Below are 17,846 nucleotides of genomic sequence, written 5' to 3' on the forward strand. Positions count from 1 at the left end.
AAAACGCGAATAGTTATCTCGCTCTAACCTCGGATGATAATTATTCGTATAGATCGTTCAATGATTAATCGTGCGAAGGAGCTTATCGGATCTGATGGTATCACGCGACTGCACACAGGAAATTCCTTTATTAGAATCGTGCTACCGAACACTTGCGTATAATTAAGTTGGGAACTTTTCTTTTTCAAATAACCTCGAAACATATCGTTCATCGTTATGTAAAATTTTATAATCATTACTGTCAAGTTTTCGATTAAAGTGACAAAGTGTTTCAGAAGCTTCTTCAATTGTAGTTACTTTTTCATCGCTGATACTGTACGAGAAAACTTTGCCTAGTGAAAAAATATCGATCATTTGTATGAATCGAACAATCGTTACAATCGAATTTAATTGCGTCGTAAATTGAGTTCACCTGTAACTTTTTCTATAGCCTTATTTTAAGCGAACCACAAAATGTTTAAAAGTTGATGAAATACTTTTTATGGTTTTATTAAAAATTTAGCAGAATATATTGCGTTCGCCGCTTCTTTCGCCGAATGACACTATGGAATTATAAAGAGCTTATGTGTGACGAGATTCTCTCGAACGATACGTCTTCATTGATCTCCATATCTAAAATACACGATTCTAAATTAATCTATTTCTTAAATCTAGTGCCGCGCGATGCAATAATTTAACAAGTTGTGTATGTATATGTTGGAACACGCAGTGGTATAAATTCATGTGAGCAAATGTGTGTGTCTCAGCCCATGTTGTCGAAGCATCAATAAAAAAAGAGATTTTGTAAATCAGGCAGTTCTCTTCTCTCCCACATCTTTCCGTTTACATGAAATTTAAACAATATATTTAATTTTTGAATGCTTCCAGATTTCTAATAGAAATAGCTAAACATTTTTTTGAATAAAGATTAAAGAATATTTTAACTGAAAACAGTTTCTCTCTTAGAAATAATTTAAATTTAGTGCGCTGTACACTCGTCCTTGTCATGCGCGGATCAATTGCATTTACAACCGCAAATTCAATTTTCGTGTTCATTTAAACAGATGAAATTTATTACATATCGATGCGAGGGGAATTTTTAAAACTGTTATAACAAACTGTTTCATGTAATGAGTATAGTAAACGAATCTTAATTACAGCATGTAATCAGACAATGAATAAAATCCATTATTAGCATTTTATTTTGACTTTATTAAATATATTATGAATAAAGCAGGAGTTTTTGTCAGAAACAATACTGCATTTCAATATTTAGTGAAATACAGACAATATTTAAAATATCTTTACCGATATAGTTGTTAAATTGATCAATTTTCATGTATGAAAGGTTATGTGTACACTTAGTAATCTCCAAAGATTCTAGTTACACATAAATAGTGGAATCAGTAATACCAAGTTACGAAAAACATGAAGTTCTAAACGCACAAAACTCAAATATCGATAACTCTCGAAGTATTTTAAAAATCTTCCTGCTGTACTACAAATAATTTCTAACAAACTAAACAAATATATTATTGTAATTTAAAAAAAGAATATTCTAGAAACGATAAGTCAATTACTGATTCCTGAAATAACAATTACACCGCATGTGTTCCTAAATATATGAAGCTTTCACTGACAAAACTATTTTTGACATACTGTACCGAAGACGGACGATGCCAACATACTGTACCTAAAATGCTCAACAAATAGAGCCACTTTTTCTATGCCCATTTTGTATCTAATTCACATGACACTTCTGTGTCGAAGAGAAGGATCAAGTATGAGGAGATCAAGTTTCCGCCCCTGAAATTTTCTGCAATGTAAATTTGTATACTACTACTTGTTAGAAAACTTGAATCTCTTTGTCAATTGTCATGAGGCAGTTACAGCGTAATCTCAAACACAAGTTTTGTACATATAACAACTCCTAGAATTGATTGCATATTTATGCACATCTTTTATACGACTTTTTTAATGACATCTACAATTTAAACAGAAATTAATAGTGATCTTCACTAATTCATATCCATGGTATGTATTTATTTTTTATGTAAAGTCAAAATTGCTGTTGAAATATTCTTTGTTAATGTTGACCTGTTAAATTAATAAGAAACTTGTTACGCGACACTTCCGATTAATTAACATAATTGACGATTATACGTTGTAGTAATAATTGAAAATAAATGTAAATTTCATGTTATGTATGTACCAGACGAATGACAAAAATTGCGCGTTAGAAAGTATTAAATCTATGATCTTCTGTTTTTATGCATTCCAACGACAGTCACGCGCGTTTATGTAAATAACGAAATGACATTACATATATAAAGAATACATTTTTTAAATATTATTCAATTAATGTCTGCATAACATGAAATGCACATTTTATGGTTTGTATTTTTTATATATACTAAAATACCAAAAAACAATTGTAATAATTACATTTCAATTAAGCATCTTAGAATACAAGTATGATTTATGTGAAAATTTTGTCTTTAATATTTTCCTTATATCATTTATTATTAAATGTTAAATGAAATTTTCTTGTACCTTAATTAAATTAAGAAATTTATTTTTTATCTTTCATTATATAATGTATATAAAGTATTTCTAATATAATTCTAAGAATTTGTTATGTAATTGTATGCTAAACTAAATTTCAATACTTACAATAACTGTACATATGTTTTAGGCTTTACGTATGATGTCAGCAATTATGCCAGGCACGCATAATGTACTTGATGCTAATCAAACTTGTGATCATGCAGCAGAGCGGCATAAACTACTAGAAGATTTATTGGCTGCTGCAAAGAAGTGTCATGTTAGATTTGGTGGGCGTACTGAATTAGCAACTGAATCAGATATATCTGTTACACATCTATGCCATGTATTTGAATCAATATTCAGCCATGGATTACGTACAAATTGCATAGAAAAAATTAACTCAGCTTTAAGGTATTAAAGAAGATCAAATTTTACATAAATTAACCAAGAAAATAAAATTTTATTTTGAATAATGAAACTCATCTAAACACAATATTACAATATTTTTCTTACTTTGAGTAGTTATCATTTTTAAGATAACAATATATCAATGAGTGTTCAAAAGATAATCCTATGAGATGACTAATATGTTAATGATTGCACATTTCATTGTGTTGATTTATATTATCTGTACTGTTGCAGGCATGTGTCTGACATAGTGTCCGGTAGTAGTACAAAATCATGTAGTATATCAGAAATGGCATTTTGGCCATGTATAAAGGAACAGTTAACATGGCATGAACAAGAACGTTTTAGCATATTAAAAAGAGTTCATACTGATTATGGTCGGGGTAGAGCATGGCTAAGAGCAGTATTAAATGAACGTTCTTTAGAACGTCATTTACATGCTATCATTGATCCCACCATATTATCTCCATTTTATGAGGATTGGGCATTTTTACTTGACCAAGAACGAAGTGCAGTACTGCCAAATGTAGCTGCAGGTATAAAAACATAACTACCTACTACTTACAGTATACTTTATCTTTGAAAATGTATTAAATACCATTTTAATTATTAGGGCTTGGTAGCATTTTATTTGCAATTAGGGTAGATAATGAAGAATTAGATAATAATTTAAGAGAAAAAGACAATGAGAAACAGTATGTTTCACTGTCTGAACCAATTATATCATCCACAATACCAGGTAGTTAAAGCATTCCAATTCTTATGACGATTATTATGTAAAATCAAATGAAATTTTGTATAACACTATAATGATGTTAATATTAAAATTAGAGCCTACTTTGAAACAGCTGAAACAAAAAAAAAGAGTACCAACTCAAATAATTTCCTTTGATAATGAAAATGATGAACAAGGGATTACAGAAACTAGCATTTCAGTTAGTGCACCTCCAACCTGCCTCAATTCTCCTACTGTAACATCAGTAAAGAATTCCACATCACCTTGTTTATCAGTGTTGCAATCTCAAACAGAATCAAATGATCTTAATGTAGCAATCGACAAAGGATCTTATGAGTGGGAAAAATGGTAAGTGTGAATAATTTATTTAATTTTAAACTTGTATGATTTTTAAAAATATAATTATAGTTTCTTCAATTTAAAACGACAATTAATAGTGTTAATTTTAATTCATTTATTAAAATTAGAGCAATTTATTGTAAATGTTTAATAAATTAATAAATTTAATATAATGATAATACTTTGCAAACTTTTTAGTGAATCGTTTGAAGAAGAAAAAGTATTAACCCCGGTCACAGATTCTGGCAACATGGGTGGACTTGTTCCTGTATCCCCTTTAGACCAAACGTTAGATGACATGTTGATAGCACTGCCAAACTACTTAGATGTATGTAATATCTATAAAATATAATAATATGCAGCCATCTAAATAAAAATAAAAAATAATTTTCCATAGGATTCGTCCGAAGTCACAGAAGCTGCTGTGGAAGCTACTGAACCACTTGCAGACTTAGATGCTCATACAGACCCAGAAAATTTAGACATAGAGGCATTACGGATAAAACTTATAGCTACAACTGAAGTTTTAGAACAAGCTAAAGAGGATGCTGTAGCTAGTAAATCACAGCTTACTCGTTTACAAAGACAACACCAAAATTATCTCGAGAGACACGAGTTACAATTACAAACACTAAATAGGTGAAAAATATTATAATTACATTTATCTTACCATTTAAAGTATAAATTTTCGTCGCGATTTAAAATAAGTATGATTTAATAGGGAAAATGAATTATTAAGACAACAATTACGTAAATATGTAACAGCAGTACAAATGTTAAGAAGAGATTCCGATTCCACCACAGTCTCCGAAGAAGATCCATCATTAGATTACCATAATGAAGCTCAACAATATGAGGAAAAATTAATTCAGGTTGCCGATATGCATGCGGAATTAATGGAATTTAACGCTAGATTAACTCTTCAATTGACTAATAAGTATAATTATTATTATATTTAATTATTGGTAATGTATATGCACGCACTTTATATTAATGCTCAAAAAAATTATATAGGGATAGATTAGTTAAATTATTACAAGCTGAATTAGAGTGTCTTCGCGGCCCTTTAAGTGAAGATGACTTACCATCAGAACCTCCATGTCTCATTCATATATGGATTCCATCTGCGTTTCTTACTGGTCAACCTTCTGATATTCACCATGTCTATCAAGTAATCAAAATTACATACATATATATTTAAAATATAAACGTATTACAATGATATATACTTATTTATAGAATTATATCTATACTGTATTATTTGTTACAGATATATGTACGTATTAGAGACACTGAATGGAATATATATAGACGATATGCGCAGTTTTATGCACTTTATAGAAAATTGAAAAAACATGACACAATTATTACTACTTTCGAATTTCCACCAAAGAAGACAATAGGAAATAAGGTACGCGCGCGCGCGCGCACGTATTGTAAAGGTATACAAATAATGATACATTAGATTACTTTTATTTTTTTTTTATCTAATTTGTAGGATGCCAAATTTGTAGAAGAAAGACGACAAAAATTGCAGCATTGGTTACGACGAATTGTTGGGAGATTAGCACAATGTTCTCCTGCATTTGTGTCAAGACCAAGTAGACAAACACTTATATCCTTAATGCCATTCTTTGGGTAATTTACTTAAACATTTCAAATTACTAGAAGCAATAAAATTTTCTTAAAACTTATAAAACAATTTTCCACAGATGTGTCCACATTAAAATAAGTTTTACCTGTTTTAGTGATAACCCTAATACTGAGAATTCGAGGAAAAATAACTCTACAAGAAACACATTTTCTTCTTCCCCTCAATACATGGGTTTATAATTATTAACGTTTTTATAGACAATTTGTACATACACGAAGCCTTTTTCATTTAATGTATAAAATACTTATGTTGCTTTCTCTATATATATATATATATGTATATATATATGTATATATGTATATATATATATTTATATATGTATATATATATATTTATATATATATAGAGTTGACAATTGAAGAGATGAGCATATGCCTGTATGTATACAACCATAATTAACATACATTCACACATATGCTGTTTATATACGATAATATGTATAAAATTAATATGTAGTCAAAATAATTAAAAATTAATCTTTTTTTACAAAAGTATGTATTATTTTTTTTACAAATGTCTATATGTAGTATTGTTTAAAAGTCTAATTCATGCTCAGAGAAAAATTCTAATCCTATCTTCAATCTTTCAATCAGATAAAAAAATATATTTCTTATACACTATATAAATTTGTTATATACCATATACTTTATAATAAACATATTAAAAAATATTTTTTATGTAGTTTGTCAAATAAAAAATATGGTGAATTAAAATGCATATGGGAGGTGATTAATTAACATATATATGAACAAAGGTATATTGAAAAACTATAGACAACGCAAAGAATATAAAGAAAAAATATCGTATGCTGCTCTTATTGAATTGTACAATATTGACTTGAATCTCGTTTTCTAAAAATTTTATTCATGTAAGGCGCCTTAACAGTAATATAAAAAGGTACACTTTTCCATTTATACTTTATGATAAAAATAAAAGTGCATATTGTTATTGGAACAAGTACATACAGTATTATGCTGGTAAATAATACAACTAATCGCATATAAGATTCACAGGTTTAACAAGTTTGCGTAGGAGTCTCACTATGGAGAGGTAAGGTAAGAGAATTCTCAAAAAACCAATTGTTGGAGAACAAATTTTGCACGTAAATCATTGTCTTTCAAGCATGATGCTTGTTAAACAATAAATATACACATTGTAACAAGGAATTTCAATCGTAATTTCAATTGATATTTGTACTGAATGATACAGACTGCATTTTACCTTTCCATATTGAGATATAAAAGTTTTTTGTAATAGCAAAGTTTATCGAGCCGTTAATATAATCATCATTAATACCTTGACTGCCGAGTGTGTGGAACCGTAATGCATTTTTTGTTACAAAGGAACCAACGGTACATTATTGTTATCATAGTGTGTTCGACGACTCTGCGATACGAACTTTGTTTTGTTTCCCAAGAAAGCAGTAAAATAAATGACAAATCTCGATAGACCGATATTTGTCGCTTTCAGGGTTAAAGTTGCTTACAATTTAATTCGATACTGATGTATCGAAAAAGTAAGACTGCGTGGTAGTCAATGTATTAATTGTAATTACATACGTTTTAAACGAATCTATGGAATCTATGTTATAGCGCATCGCAATCATAGCATCATAATCATAGTAAGTTTCGTAACGTAACGATACGCGTTTACATTACTTATAAAATTGATTACAAATCAGACACATTCATTTTCAAGACATTATCATATAATATAATATTTTGTCTTGCAAGAGGGAAAGAAAATAATCGAATAAACCATTAAATATGTTGTTTAATGTTTCGATAAAGATATGGTGAATCGATACTTAAGATTCAATGGATACAAGAAGAAATTAATACAAATCTTTAACAAAAACGTAAAAAAAGAAACGAAGATTGAGATAAAAAGTAATTAAAAAATATTTCTAAACATATGAATTATTAAAACTTTGAATATCAAATATAAATAATGAATAATAATGATAAAATACTCAAAAATAAGGCAATAATATTCTTTTACATACTAAATCTTATATTTTAATTTGCCTTTATATTTTGAAATTCGATAATGCACGAAAAATACCATGTGTAAACTTATCACTTAAAGAGTATTTTATTCCGCAGAAAATATGAGTTTATCTATACACATGTAACGTTTCATGAAAAATCATCAGATTGAAGAAAATGATCTCGATCATGAGAAATTAAGATACTTTACAATACTGATACGCGTGGTGGTTATTCAAAAAAATGATAAACGGTGTTCGTTAAATGTATCGATACCTTGATTTACGATTCACTGAGATGCATGTGATTATCTATCGTTTAAATTCAATATTTATATTGCCGAATAAAATAAAATTAATTTATCGAGTAAGGATGAACAACGATAAAAAAAAAGTAAAAAAAATTGAAGAAAACAAAATCTCGATACTTATAAAATTTCGATCAAAAACGTAACAAAATTCGAAGATTTTAATCATAAAAATTTCGAATTTATATATATATATATATTTTATATGTATATTTATTATATATATATATATATATATATATATATATAATATATATATATTTATATATTTATAAAAAAAAGTTAATGTTTACTATGATTTTGATAATTGCATTGTGCCGTTTGGAAAAGGAGTCTAATCTCAGTTGACTATGGACAGGCCAGTGTTGTGGTAATATCTTTTTATACATATTTTAAAAGTTCGCATTGATCCACAAGTATTTTTCGTTCAACGAACTTTCGCGAGACGCACGAAAAGTACAGAATTCGTTGGCCTTAGTCACTACGTTCCGTACACAGGTTTCATCGTTAAACGGCTTTAAATTATTATTTACATTTACTAGTTCTCTTCGCTGACTAATTTTGATTTAGCCCTAGGACAAATTCGAGAGTCGATAGATCCTTATGTATTATTTAATTAAGTTATTGATTTTCGATGTACCGTTGCGAATCTGCTAGTACTGTGTTCATAAGTTTACATTGTAAGATACTCTTTGTAGATTAGCAAATAGGAAAATTCATTAACTAAAGAGGTCATATAACTTCTAAGAAGTCAATTGTAGAAAAAACTTATTTTTATAACATATGAAATTATACATTGAAAGATGTAAAATAATTGAATTTTAAGAATATAGAATCCTTAATAGTTAAATTTAATTGTGTAAACATCTGTGTAAATTTATATACATATACATATAAATTTACACAATCATATATAATTATATATAAATTTACACAATCATATATAATTATATATATATTTACACAATATATATATAATTTGCATGAAAACATTTATATATTATAGAAAAGGTTCTGTATCCTTGCGCTTAGAATAAAAAACAATAAATAATATTTCATATATTTATTATAAAACAATGGATAAAAGCTGCATTTAACTTCACCAAATATATAAAACTTTTTAAGATTTTTCTTTACAACATACGGTTTTATGCACTAAAAACGTTTGCATAATTCTGAGCATCTTACAAATTACAATGTACATTCAACAATCTTTGTTTGTTCTGTTTTTGTTGTTCTGCAAAACCCTACAACGATACGTCTGGACAGTCCTAGGGATAAATGAATTCATAATTGACATAATCATTTTGCCATTCTGAAGCCTGCTCAGATTTAGATATGTAGAAAGAATGTACCGAACAGTAGTCACGTAAGGATCGTTTAGTAACGAATTATAAAGAGTACCCCTATATTGCATCATAGGTAACTGGAAAAATTTGAGCCTAATTTTATTTCATTTTAAATTTAGGCATATCCAAATAACAGGTAATCTTTAGTGTAGCAGTCTCTGTTTATGAAATTGACAACAAAAGCTAACAATAATGATAACACATTATGCAAGTACATGAAGGTTAAAAAGTGGAGCCTTATGAGTGTAGTAAAAAATAATAAGGCTAGCCTTTTTCTAAAGTAATTTCCTCCTCTGCTTATTAGTAAAAGTATGAAACGTTTTATTCACTATGATTAATACAATGTGTTACGTTAAAACATTTTTTTCTCCTCTGTTAAGTGAAAATATGCCAACAGATGAAATATGCGATTGATAAGTTTTTTCATTTTGGAGCGCTTGCAAACTTGACGTTTGCATTCACATATCCTTACAGCGATGGGATAATGTCATTTAGGTCCATAGCGAAAATAAATAAAAGAAAATCTTCTTAAGCTAGTAGATAGCAGATTAGGTTTGTATTGTATACTTGTTAACTAGCCAGTGCATTTTGTATATATCCTGACTCTCTGATTAACCTTCCTGTCTATTTAGCACACTTTGCCACGCATTCTAAGGCATGAACTTCCTAGTGAGCTGGATAAAAGAGAGCATAGACCAGTGTGCCAGGTACTTTATGTGTTAACATTTTTCACTGTTGTAGCTAGATACATTATAATATTAGAAAGTATATTACTATTGTATTTAAAAAACTGTTCTTCCCTGCTCTCGATCTTATATTTTATTAAGATCCTTATTCCTCAGACCATAACTATAAAATCGTTTGCAAAACGTTCTGTATTAGAAAGCAAAAAATAAATTGAACTTCTTGAGTGGCTATGTCTGCATATACTAAATAATAAGTTAACCCATCGCACGAATAACTACTGATCTTTTTACATAAAGTAGACAGTTTATATCAAAATATTTCTGACAATATTTGATATTCCTTTGATTATTCTTATCATAAGAAAATTCAAAGAAATAAATATCACTGCTAGCTATGAAATTTGATGTACTAAAATTTTCTGCAGGCCACATGTTAGAAGTATTTTACAATACTAACATAAATTTGATGAATTAAATGAGTTTTAAAATATCCCAGTTAATTGTATTCATGCAAAATCTTTTATTTCAATAATATAACGAACTTCAATGTTATTCGTGGATGGTTTAATCAGGATTCTGATATTACAACACATGCATACTGTCATTTGTATAGAACGCAGATTATACATTTTTTTTACTATGATCCGCGTTTATACAAAAACCTACAGTCACACCAATACTGTGCCAAGTTAGGGAGCCATTTGTATGCACATCTGATACCACACTGGCTTAAAGCACATGTCGTCACTTGTTACTTCAATCAATGTTTAATTTTACCACTCTTCATATTTTTACTCATTACATTTCCACCTTGTATCGTTAGGTTCATTCTATCATACATCCGTCAACCTGTCATTACATGCTGTATTGGTTGTACATATTCAGATAGTAAACTAACATAATACAAGTTAAATCAAAAATTTTGTAGCCCTATGGTAATATAGTTATTAAACAATAAAATATACTCTTGCAAATAACTTATGTTCCATAAGTTGTTTTATGACACTGAACACTATAGTTGAACAAAGTGCTTGTTTTACTTTCAAAGTAGAAACTTATTGCCTAAGAAATTACTATAAAAAGAAGCTATGCAAAAGTGCACATTTGTACACGTAATACAAAATAAACTATCATGACAATTAATTTATGCCTTTATCTTACATATGCGACATTAAAAAAAAGATAAAGAATGTACGTGTATAAATCTAGAGAATATAATTCTAAAAAATAATGTACCATAGGGATACACTATTTTCGAGCTCCTCATATAATAATAATTTGAATATTTTCAGCGTACAAGTAATAATACAAAACGATACAAAATTCTAACAAGTTTTTTGTTTTGTTTTGTTTCACTATGCAATTGAATTATTCAAAGTGATAAAGATCTAATGAGAACATTATAGAGGGGTACCAATGTACATATCCAGGCACGTGTACCCATTTTGTATCAGTATAATTTTGCATTTCCCAACAATCAAATTTAATACTTTTTGACATTTTGAATATTTATCCCTGTATACAAAACTAAAGTTGTTTAGCACATTTTAGCACTAAATTTAGAATACACAATTTTATTAGTCTTTTTCCCTGTAGAACACAATGTTCATTCCTAAATGTCGTTTTTAGTTATCACAAATTATTGTTCCTCGTATTTATTATTGTTTCAAACATTAACGGAGCTCAGATGCTTTTCAATATTTTGTATCAATGCAATTATAACTTTTTTAATTACACAATCACGATGCCCGAACGTTGGGTCGCACTGGAAACAGGCTGCTTTTCGGTAACTTTTCTTTGTTGGTATATGCTTTCATGTCAAAGTAAACCACTTTCTACCCATGAGGTCATTAAAAAAAAATATATATACCAATTGGGTTTATAAACATTATTTCATAAGGTAAAGAGCAGGACTATGGATTTGGAGGAGGTGTAGTTGGTGTTGTATGCGAAGAGGGTGATGCACTTGCAACCATCGTTGGACTGGCTGGCTGTTGTAATGGCAGGAACGCTGATCCCAAGCTAGGTTTTAACTGGAATGCTACACACGGCTTTGAGCAATAGTCTAGTTTGCTCAAGTCTATCATGGGTCGCCTATACATAGAAATATAATGGCTTCAGTGATACTGAAGTATTTGTGCAGAAATTTGTATTATATTTCAAGATTCTAATCATGTTCAAGCATATGAGGAGCATTAATTTTAAGCCAATTTCAATAAATTTAAGTGATATTCCCTTGGTTAACCAATACAAAGAGAAAGACACACACACATATATATATATATATCTAATTTGATTTGTGAAATATTCTTTAGGAAGGGATGAAGTACATGATATGTTATTATAGCTTGGATTTCCTACAAAATGTTTTAATTTTAAATAAACATGCATATTGAATTACCTGGCATCCTCGACAAATTTCAGATTGACTTTCTCACAGCCATCAGGTGGTTCTCTTGCTAGGAACCTATTAATGTGAGGAGAGGTGCCAGGACGTCCTTCTCTATCTTGCTCAGGGGTTGAACCACGACTTCCACCTTAAAGATACATTACAATATCTAGATTACTAACAACGTAAAAGTAATGCATCGCCATATTGTTTACATCAATTAAAAAACAAATATTGGTAAGTCATGCTATTAACAACTTAAATCATTCAATGCATATATTTATGAACATACATTCATGTAAAATATAAATAGTTTCACACTCTAAAATTAGACTTCATTGCACTTTACTAATCATACAAATATGTATAAATAAATGTAATAATACAGAACAAATATGAATGTAGCATTAAATTATAATATAAATAAAAGAAATTCAATTATAAATTTAATATTTTAACTCGACAAATATACGAAATTTCAGGACTTTTTGTTCTATCATGCAAATTTCTACTACAATAACATTTGCAAATTCTAAAATATGTTTATCGTATTTTAATGAACAAAGTATACTATTAAGACGTTATTTAGTAACAATCTGTGTTGGAAATGATTTTGAAAACACTATATTAAAGTATATATGACATATAAAACACAAAACTATTGCATGCAAATATGAATGCAATAATAAAGAATATTACAAATATATCTTAGTTTATTAAGAACAGATTCGTTTACCATGTAATGTCATAATGTATTGTGTACATTCAATTTGGCATTTATTATTCCGTGAAAACAAAATCTTTTGGTAAGTGCGATACATTGTAATTAACTGTATGAAATCAGAAATTCCATATGTAATATTGATCGTAATTGATATTTGACGTCCTATAAAATATATACATTTTGATATTTGAAGACAAAATAGTTCATGCACATACTTTAGAATTAAGATATATATATGTATGTGCATATATATTTACGAGACAGTAAAACATTTGTAGAGAGACATATAAAATCCCATTAACTATCTGGACAATGGCATTCAGAAAAAAATTAAAAAAAATTAGGACAAACAAATTCGATGAAGGAATTTCATAAAAAACAGAAGGAACTTTTCCGCAAATATGCGCCAACCTTGTAAGAGATCGCTAGGCGGACGGGAGGCATCCATAAGACCAGGAATCAGCGGAGACTCAGAATTCCTAGATGGAGGGCCTGTCTCAACAGGCACACACCATAGTTAGTCTGTTATTTATAGTGTTACCAATAACCAGAAGTAGTTCACACACATATATGCATATATTCCCATTAAAAAATATGTATAATTTTTCATATATTCTCCAAATTATAATTTTTCATATATTCTTCAAATTACAAAGAACTATGATAAATATTAATAACAAATATCATGTACAAATACTAATTTGGTAATCTTAGAACTAATGTTATAATTAGGAAATTTTCATAACATTAATGTAAAATTTTTACAACCATATGTAGTGTGAGAACACTGGTAACTACCCTATATATCTGAACATTCTTAAATAATATTAGACAACAACTGAAATTACCTGAAGAATAAGAACTGGAGGGAAGGTCTGTAGCTGGTGTTTGTGTATTGACGCTGCGAGTAGCCCTCAGTAAGTCTGCTAGTGGTGCACGATGCCCTTCTGGTGTAATTTGTTCACGATACCGTGCATACTATAACATAGATTAAACATTTAAATGAATTAAAATCCATTTTGTAATCATATTACTCATTTATTATTAAGTTTTCGTTAAATATAAAATTGTACTCACTTTGTCTTCCACTGGATGATCAGGATCACTAGGGTTAGTTGCAGATTTGAGAACGAGTCCTTCAATTTCTTGATTTAATCCTTCAATAGAAGAACGCATTGGAGGCCTCATTGGTTTCATAGGGATGTTCATGGGACTTGCCTTTGTACTCAAGCTAAATTGGTTGTCTGATGCAATAATAAAAAGAATATGTATATCAATTTGCATAGAAATTAACACTTTTTATACAATTCTAAACTTTTAAACGAACTTACGTATAGATGTTTGTGAAGCAATACTGGGTAGAAGTACTGTATGATCTGCAGGAAAGGCTGGTGGTCCACCAGGCATTATGAGTCCAAACGCAGCTGTCCGTTCTCTACTGCTAGTGCCTTCCTTATTTGTACGCTGTAATCTGTACAACATGTCTCTTATAGTAAGTTATAATAGAAGATGGTACATTATTATTATTGAATAACAAATTAAACAATGGTAAATTCTTAGTAGAATTATTTATAAATTCAATAAATTTGAAATTTATAATATTATTTCTAAAGAGAATAAAAAGAATATGGTCCTAAAAATGTCTACATACCGATGCCTAAAGTACTTTTCCAATTTTTCATCTGTGGTAGTTTGTTCTGTAGGATGACGAGTGTGCAATTTCCTTGGTTCATTGGACCATTCTTCTGTCTATAAATAGAATGTTATAATACAATAAATATTGTGCAAAACATTTTCTAAAAATAAATATTCTTAAACGAAAACAAAAATTTACCTGAGTAGATTTATCAACCAAAAGTAGGTTGGAATGAATGTAGTATGAATCACGGGGCCATTGTCCTTTCAAATAGATAGTATCTAACGATGCTGTCCTCCGAATATTTTGGTTTCCACTTAAACTTTCGCTGCATCTTCCGCTTAATGTTTTTGATTTTGCTGTACATAACAAAAATTTCAAATGGATATTTGTAACATTTTATAGAACATGATATAGATATTTCTTAATAAAATATATAATATCAATGTGTACACATTAACCAGAACCGGTCTATCAAGAATGTATTCGGTTACTGGACAAAATAAAGAAATACATTAACAAAATCCAAACGAAAGTACAGTGAAAGGATGAAGGAAGAGGTATTGAATTTTATAGCTGTTTCTTGTGGAACCGATCTAAAAGTGTGTATTCGGTTGCCAAATTAATCAATTTGACTGATTATAAAACTATGAAAGAAAATGAATAAATAAAGCGAAGAATGTATTGTTTATTTTTAAAATATGATTACACATTAATGAATGAACCTAATATAATATGTTATCTTGAATGACAAACATATTTATTTACTGAATAAGTTAAAAGCACAATACACAATTTACATTTACAATTATAATTACAATTACAATATTGTTTCATAAATATCTATTAGCATAAACTTTAACATGCTCGATTATGCTAACAAATTTGCAACAAACTACACACCACAAAAATTTAAAATACTATTTAATTTTTCTCTCATAATTTGTTTCTCTTATTGAAACTATAATATTTATATTCAAATATACCTATGACATGTACCTCACACTCAACAGTAACAAAAATATTTAACTCTGAACGAATTGCATCAGATTCCTGAGAAGTAATATTTCAAATGTTTGCAATCAACAAAAATGACAATAATACAATCACAAACAGACGACAGATTAGAAAATTTACGCAAACTGTACGAAGATATGATAAACATTTGAGGGTTGATGTGTTTCGGTGTCGGATGAAAGAAACAAAGGGGTAAAAAATATCTATCCATAATCGAGGATTCGGACGGAGAGTTTGGAAAACATAAAATGACAGACACAACAAAGAAGTCGATCGAAAGATAACAGTGTGTAAAGTAAGTACGACGACATGTAAACGCATGTACACAGAGGGGACATAGAAGCAGTAAATACCTTTGTAAGAAAGAGAACCGGGGCTTCGTTGTCCCGAGGATGAGGTCTCCGGCGAGATGCGGGCCCGCCACGCATTCGCGTTCGTCGGCGATACAGTGGGACTGTTGCTGTTGCTCTTCCTGAGACTGCTGCCCTGCCGGCCTTGTCGTAATTGCGAGCTTACGGGTAGAGTCGCGCGCATTGGGCCTTGCTTCGATGTCGAGCAAGGCGAGGACTTTCGCATCCGCTGTGATCCCGACATTTTGTCATGTAGACAGATGCCACTCGGGCCCTCGAGATGCTGGTGTGTTTGGTACACTGTATCGAGTATGTTGTACTAAGGACGGGGTGCCGCGGGCACCGTTCAGGGCACGAGGCCTCCGAGCACCCGCGACTTTGTCGCGCACACGCGCCGACAGCAGCGGTAGTGCCGACAGCGAGGACAGATTTCTAATCGTTTATAATGCTCGCCTTCTCGGTGGCGGGCAAGATCTCATCAACGGTAGTGGCAACAACGACGGCGGTGGCGCGACGAATTCACCAACAACGACGACGGGAACGGTGGCAGCGGCGGCGCGACGACAATGCCCTACGCGTCTTGTCATTTGCAATGTTCTGCTGCTGGATCGGCACGCACGTCACGTGATCGCCCGTCCCGGCTGGTCATTGGTGCAACGCTAGCCCGTGGAGCGTCGTACTACGCTCACCCGTGGGGGCCGCGTTCCATTCACTACCACCGTAGCACCGTAGCTAGCGTCCTATTGCCTTCTCGCTCTGTTGTTCTTTGATTCTCTCTCTCTGCTTCGCGCTTGTGCAGTGACACTCAAATTCACCCTTTCCCGATTACTTCGATGCTCCGATACGAAAACGTTGTTTATCGTTGTTCCCGATACTCGCACGTCACCTATTCTGCCTCGCGATCGTAGAAATATCACTTATCTTCGTCGAGAACTACGCGAATCGTTCCGAAATCCTTGTTTTCCACCGAATCGCGTCTCAATCGAAAGTATGTTTTGGTATACGTGTTACGACTCGTGCGCAACTCTGCTTACATACACCTGGCACGACACACGTACAGGACCAGTATGTAGCGTCTTACGTTTCACGTTATGTACGTAATGGAGGAGCACAAGCCGATGAATAGCGTGTGTGAATAACTTTCGTGTACGGGGCACGTACTAGCACAGGCGTAGTATCCGAGCTTACGTTTTTCAGCCACGGCGCGTGCACGCTACGTTCATTCGATACTCTCGCTAGGAGAAATCTCGAGGAATCGGTTGAATTCATTGCGATCGAGTCAATATTACGCGCGAGCTTGACTTCGATATTATTGATGCTACTGTATTTTTATGACCATTTTAATCGCCAGAATATTATTTAATATCGCGTGAATATTAAGATAATAAAGGTCACGTTAAAATCATTTTTTTTTTTTTTAAATAATCAAAAACGAAGAACATTATTTATATGAATTAAGCTCGTATATTTATTTACAAGGTATTTTACATTACACTATATGGTTTCAGTACATTATTACACTAAATATTGCTATTGAAAGTGTATGACTAGATTAAACAATATCAAAATTAAATTAAAAAGTGGTGAAAATTTTGAGCTTTATAGTAAATGCACAAAACAACAAAAGAATGTTTTTTGTAAACATTTAAATTTTGTAGCATTCCATTTGTTTGGTTTAAATCTACAGGTAAAAATTAAGCTATAGCAAGTCCTGAAAAAATGAGTTTATATAAGAAA

The 17,846-nt window shown here is 30.8% G+C and overlaps 2 protein-coding genes across 6 annotated transcripts; one reads left to right on the forward strand and one right to left on the reverse strand.

The window, feature by feature from the left end:
• Positions 1–1,771: 1,771 nt before the first annotated feature.
• LOC143145795 (sorting nexin-29) lies at positions 1,772–5,934 on the forward strand. Of its 3 annotated transcripts, none has more exons than XM_076309522.1 (12): positions 1,772–2,013; positions 2,675–2,937; positions 3,169–3,470; positions 3,548–3,673; positions 3,766–4,018; positions 4,208–4,337; positions 4,407–4,648; positions 4,731–4,946; positions 5,024–5,180; positions 5,280–5,420; positions 5,508–5,647; positions 5,722–5,934. In XM_076309522.1, the coding sequence occupies exons 1-12, from the start codon at positions 2,011–2,013 to the stop codon at positions 5,840–5,842; spliced, it is 2,094 nt and encodes a 697-aa protein (XP_076165637.1). In that variant the 5' UTR covers positions 1,772–2,010; the 3' UTR covers positions 5,843–5,934. The 3 variants fall into 3 exon arrangements, with proteins under 3 accessions (XP_076165637.1, XP_076165639.1, XP_076165638.1); XM_076309524.1 differs by having other exon boundaries at positions 5,758–5,932; XM_076309523.1 differs by lacking the exon at positions 1,772–2,013 and adding an exon at positions 2,225–2,372.
• LOC143145796 (glucocorticoid-induced transcript 1 protein) lies at positions 4,121–17,335 on the reverse strand. Of its 3 annotated transcripts, XM_076309527.1 has the most exons (10): positions 16,113–17,335; positions 14,941–15,101; positions 14,758–14,855; positions 14,438–14,577; positions 14,184–14,350; positions 13,955–14,084; positions 13,518–13,598; positions 12,395–12,530; positions 5,095–5,173; positions 4,121–4,348 (listed from the first exon to the last, which is right to left on the reverse strand). In XM_076309527.1, exons 1-9 carry the CDS (start codon positions 16,351–16,353, stop codon positions 5,143–5,145), a joined length of 1,185 nt encoding a protein of 394 aa, XP_076165642.1. In that variant the 5' UTR covers positions 16,354–17,335; the 3' UTR covers positions 4,121–4,348; positions 5,095–5,142. The 3 variants fall into 3 exon arrangements, with proteins under 3 accessions (XP_076165642.1, XP_076165641.1, XP_076165640.1); XM_076309525.1 differs by lacking the exons at positions 4,121–4,348; positions 5,095–5,173 and adding an exon at positions 11,233–12,087 and having other exon boundaries at positions 16,113–17,333; XM_076309526.1 differs by lacking the exons at positions 4,121–4,348; positions 5,095–5,173; positions 13,518–13,598 and adding an exon at positions 11,232–12,087 and having other exon boundaries at positions 16,113–17,333.
• Positions 17,336–17,846: the final 511 nt, after the last annotated feature.

This window comes from Ptiloglossa arizonensis, chromosome 4, assembly GCF_051014685.1.
Source record: "Ptiloglossa arizonensis isolate GNS036 chromosome 4, iyPtiAriz1_principal, whole genome shotgun sequence".
Taxonomy (NCBI): domain Eukaryota; kingdom Metazoa; phylum Arthropoda; class Insecta; order Hymenoptera; family Colletidae; genus Ptiloglossa; species Ptiloglossa arizonensis.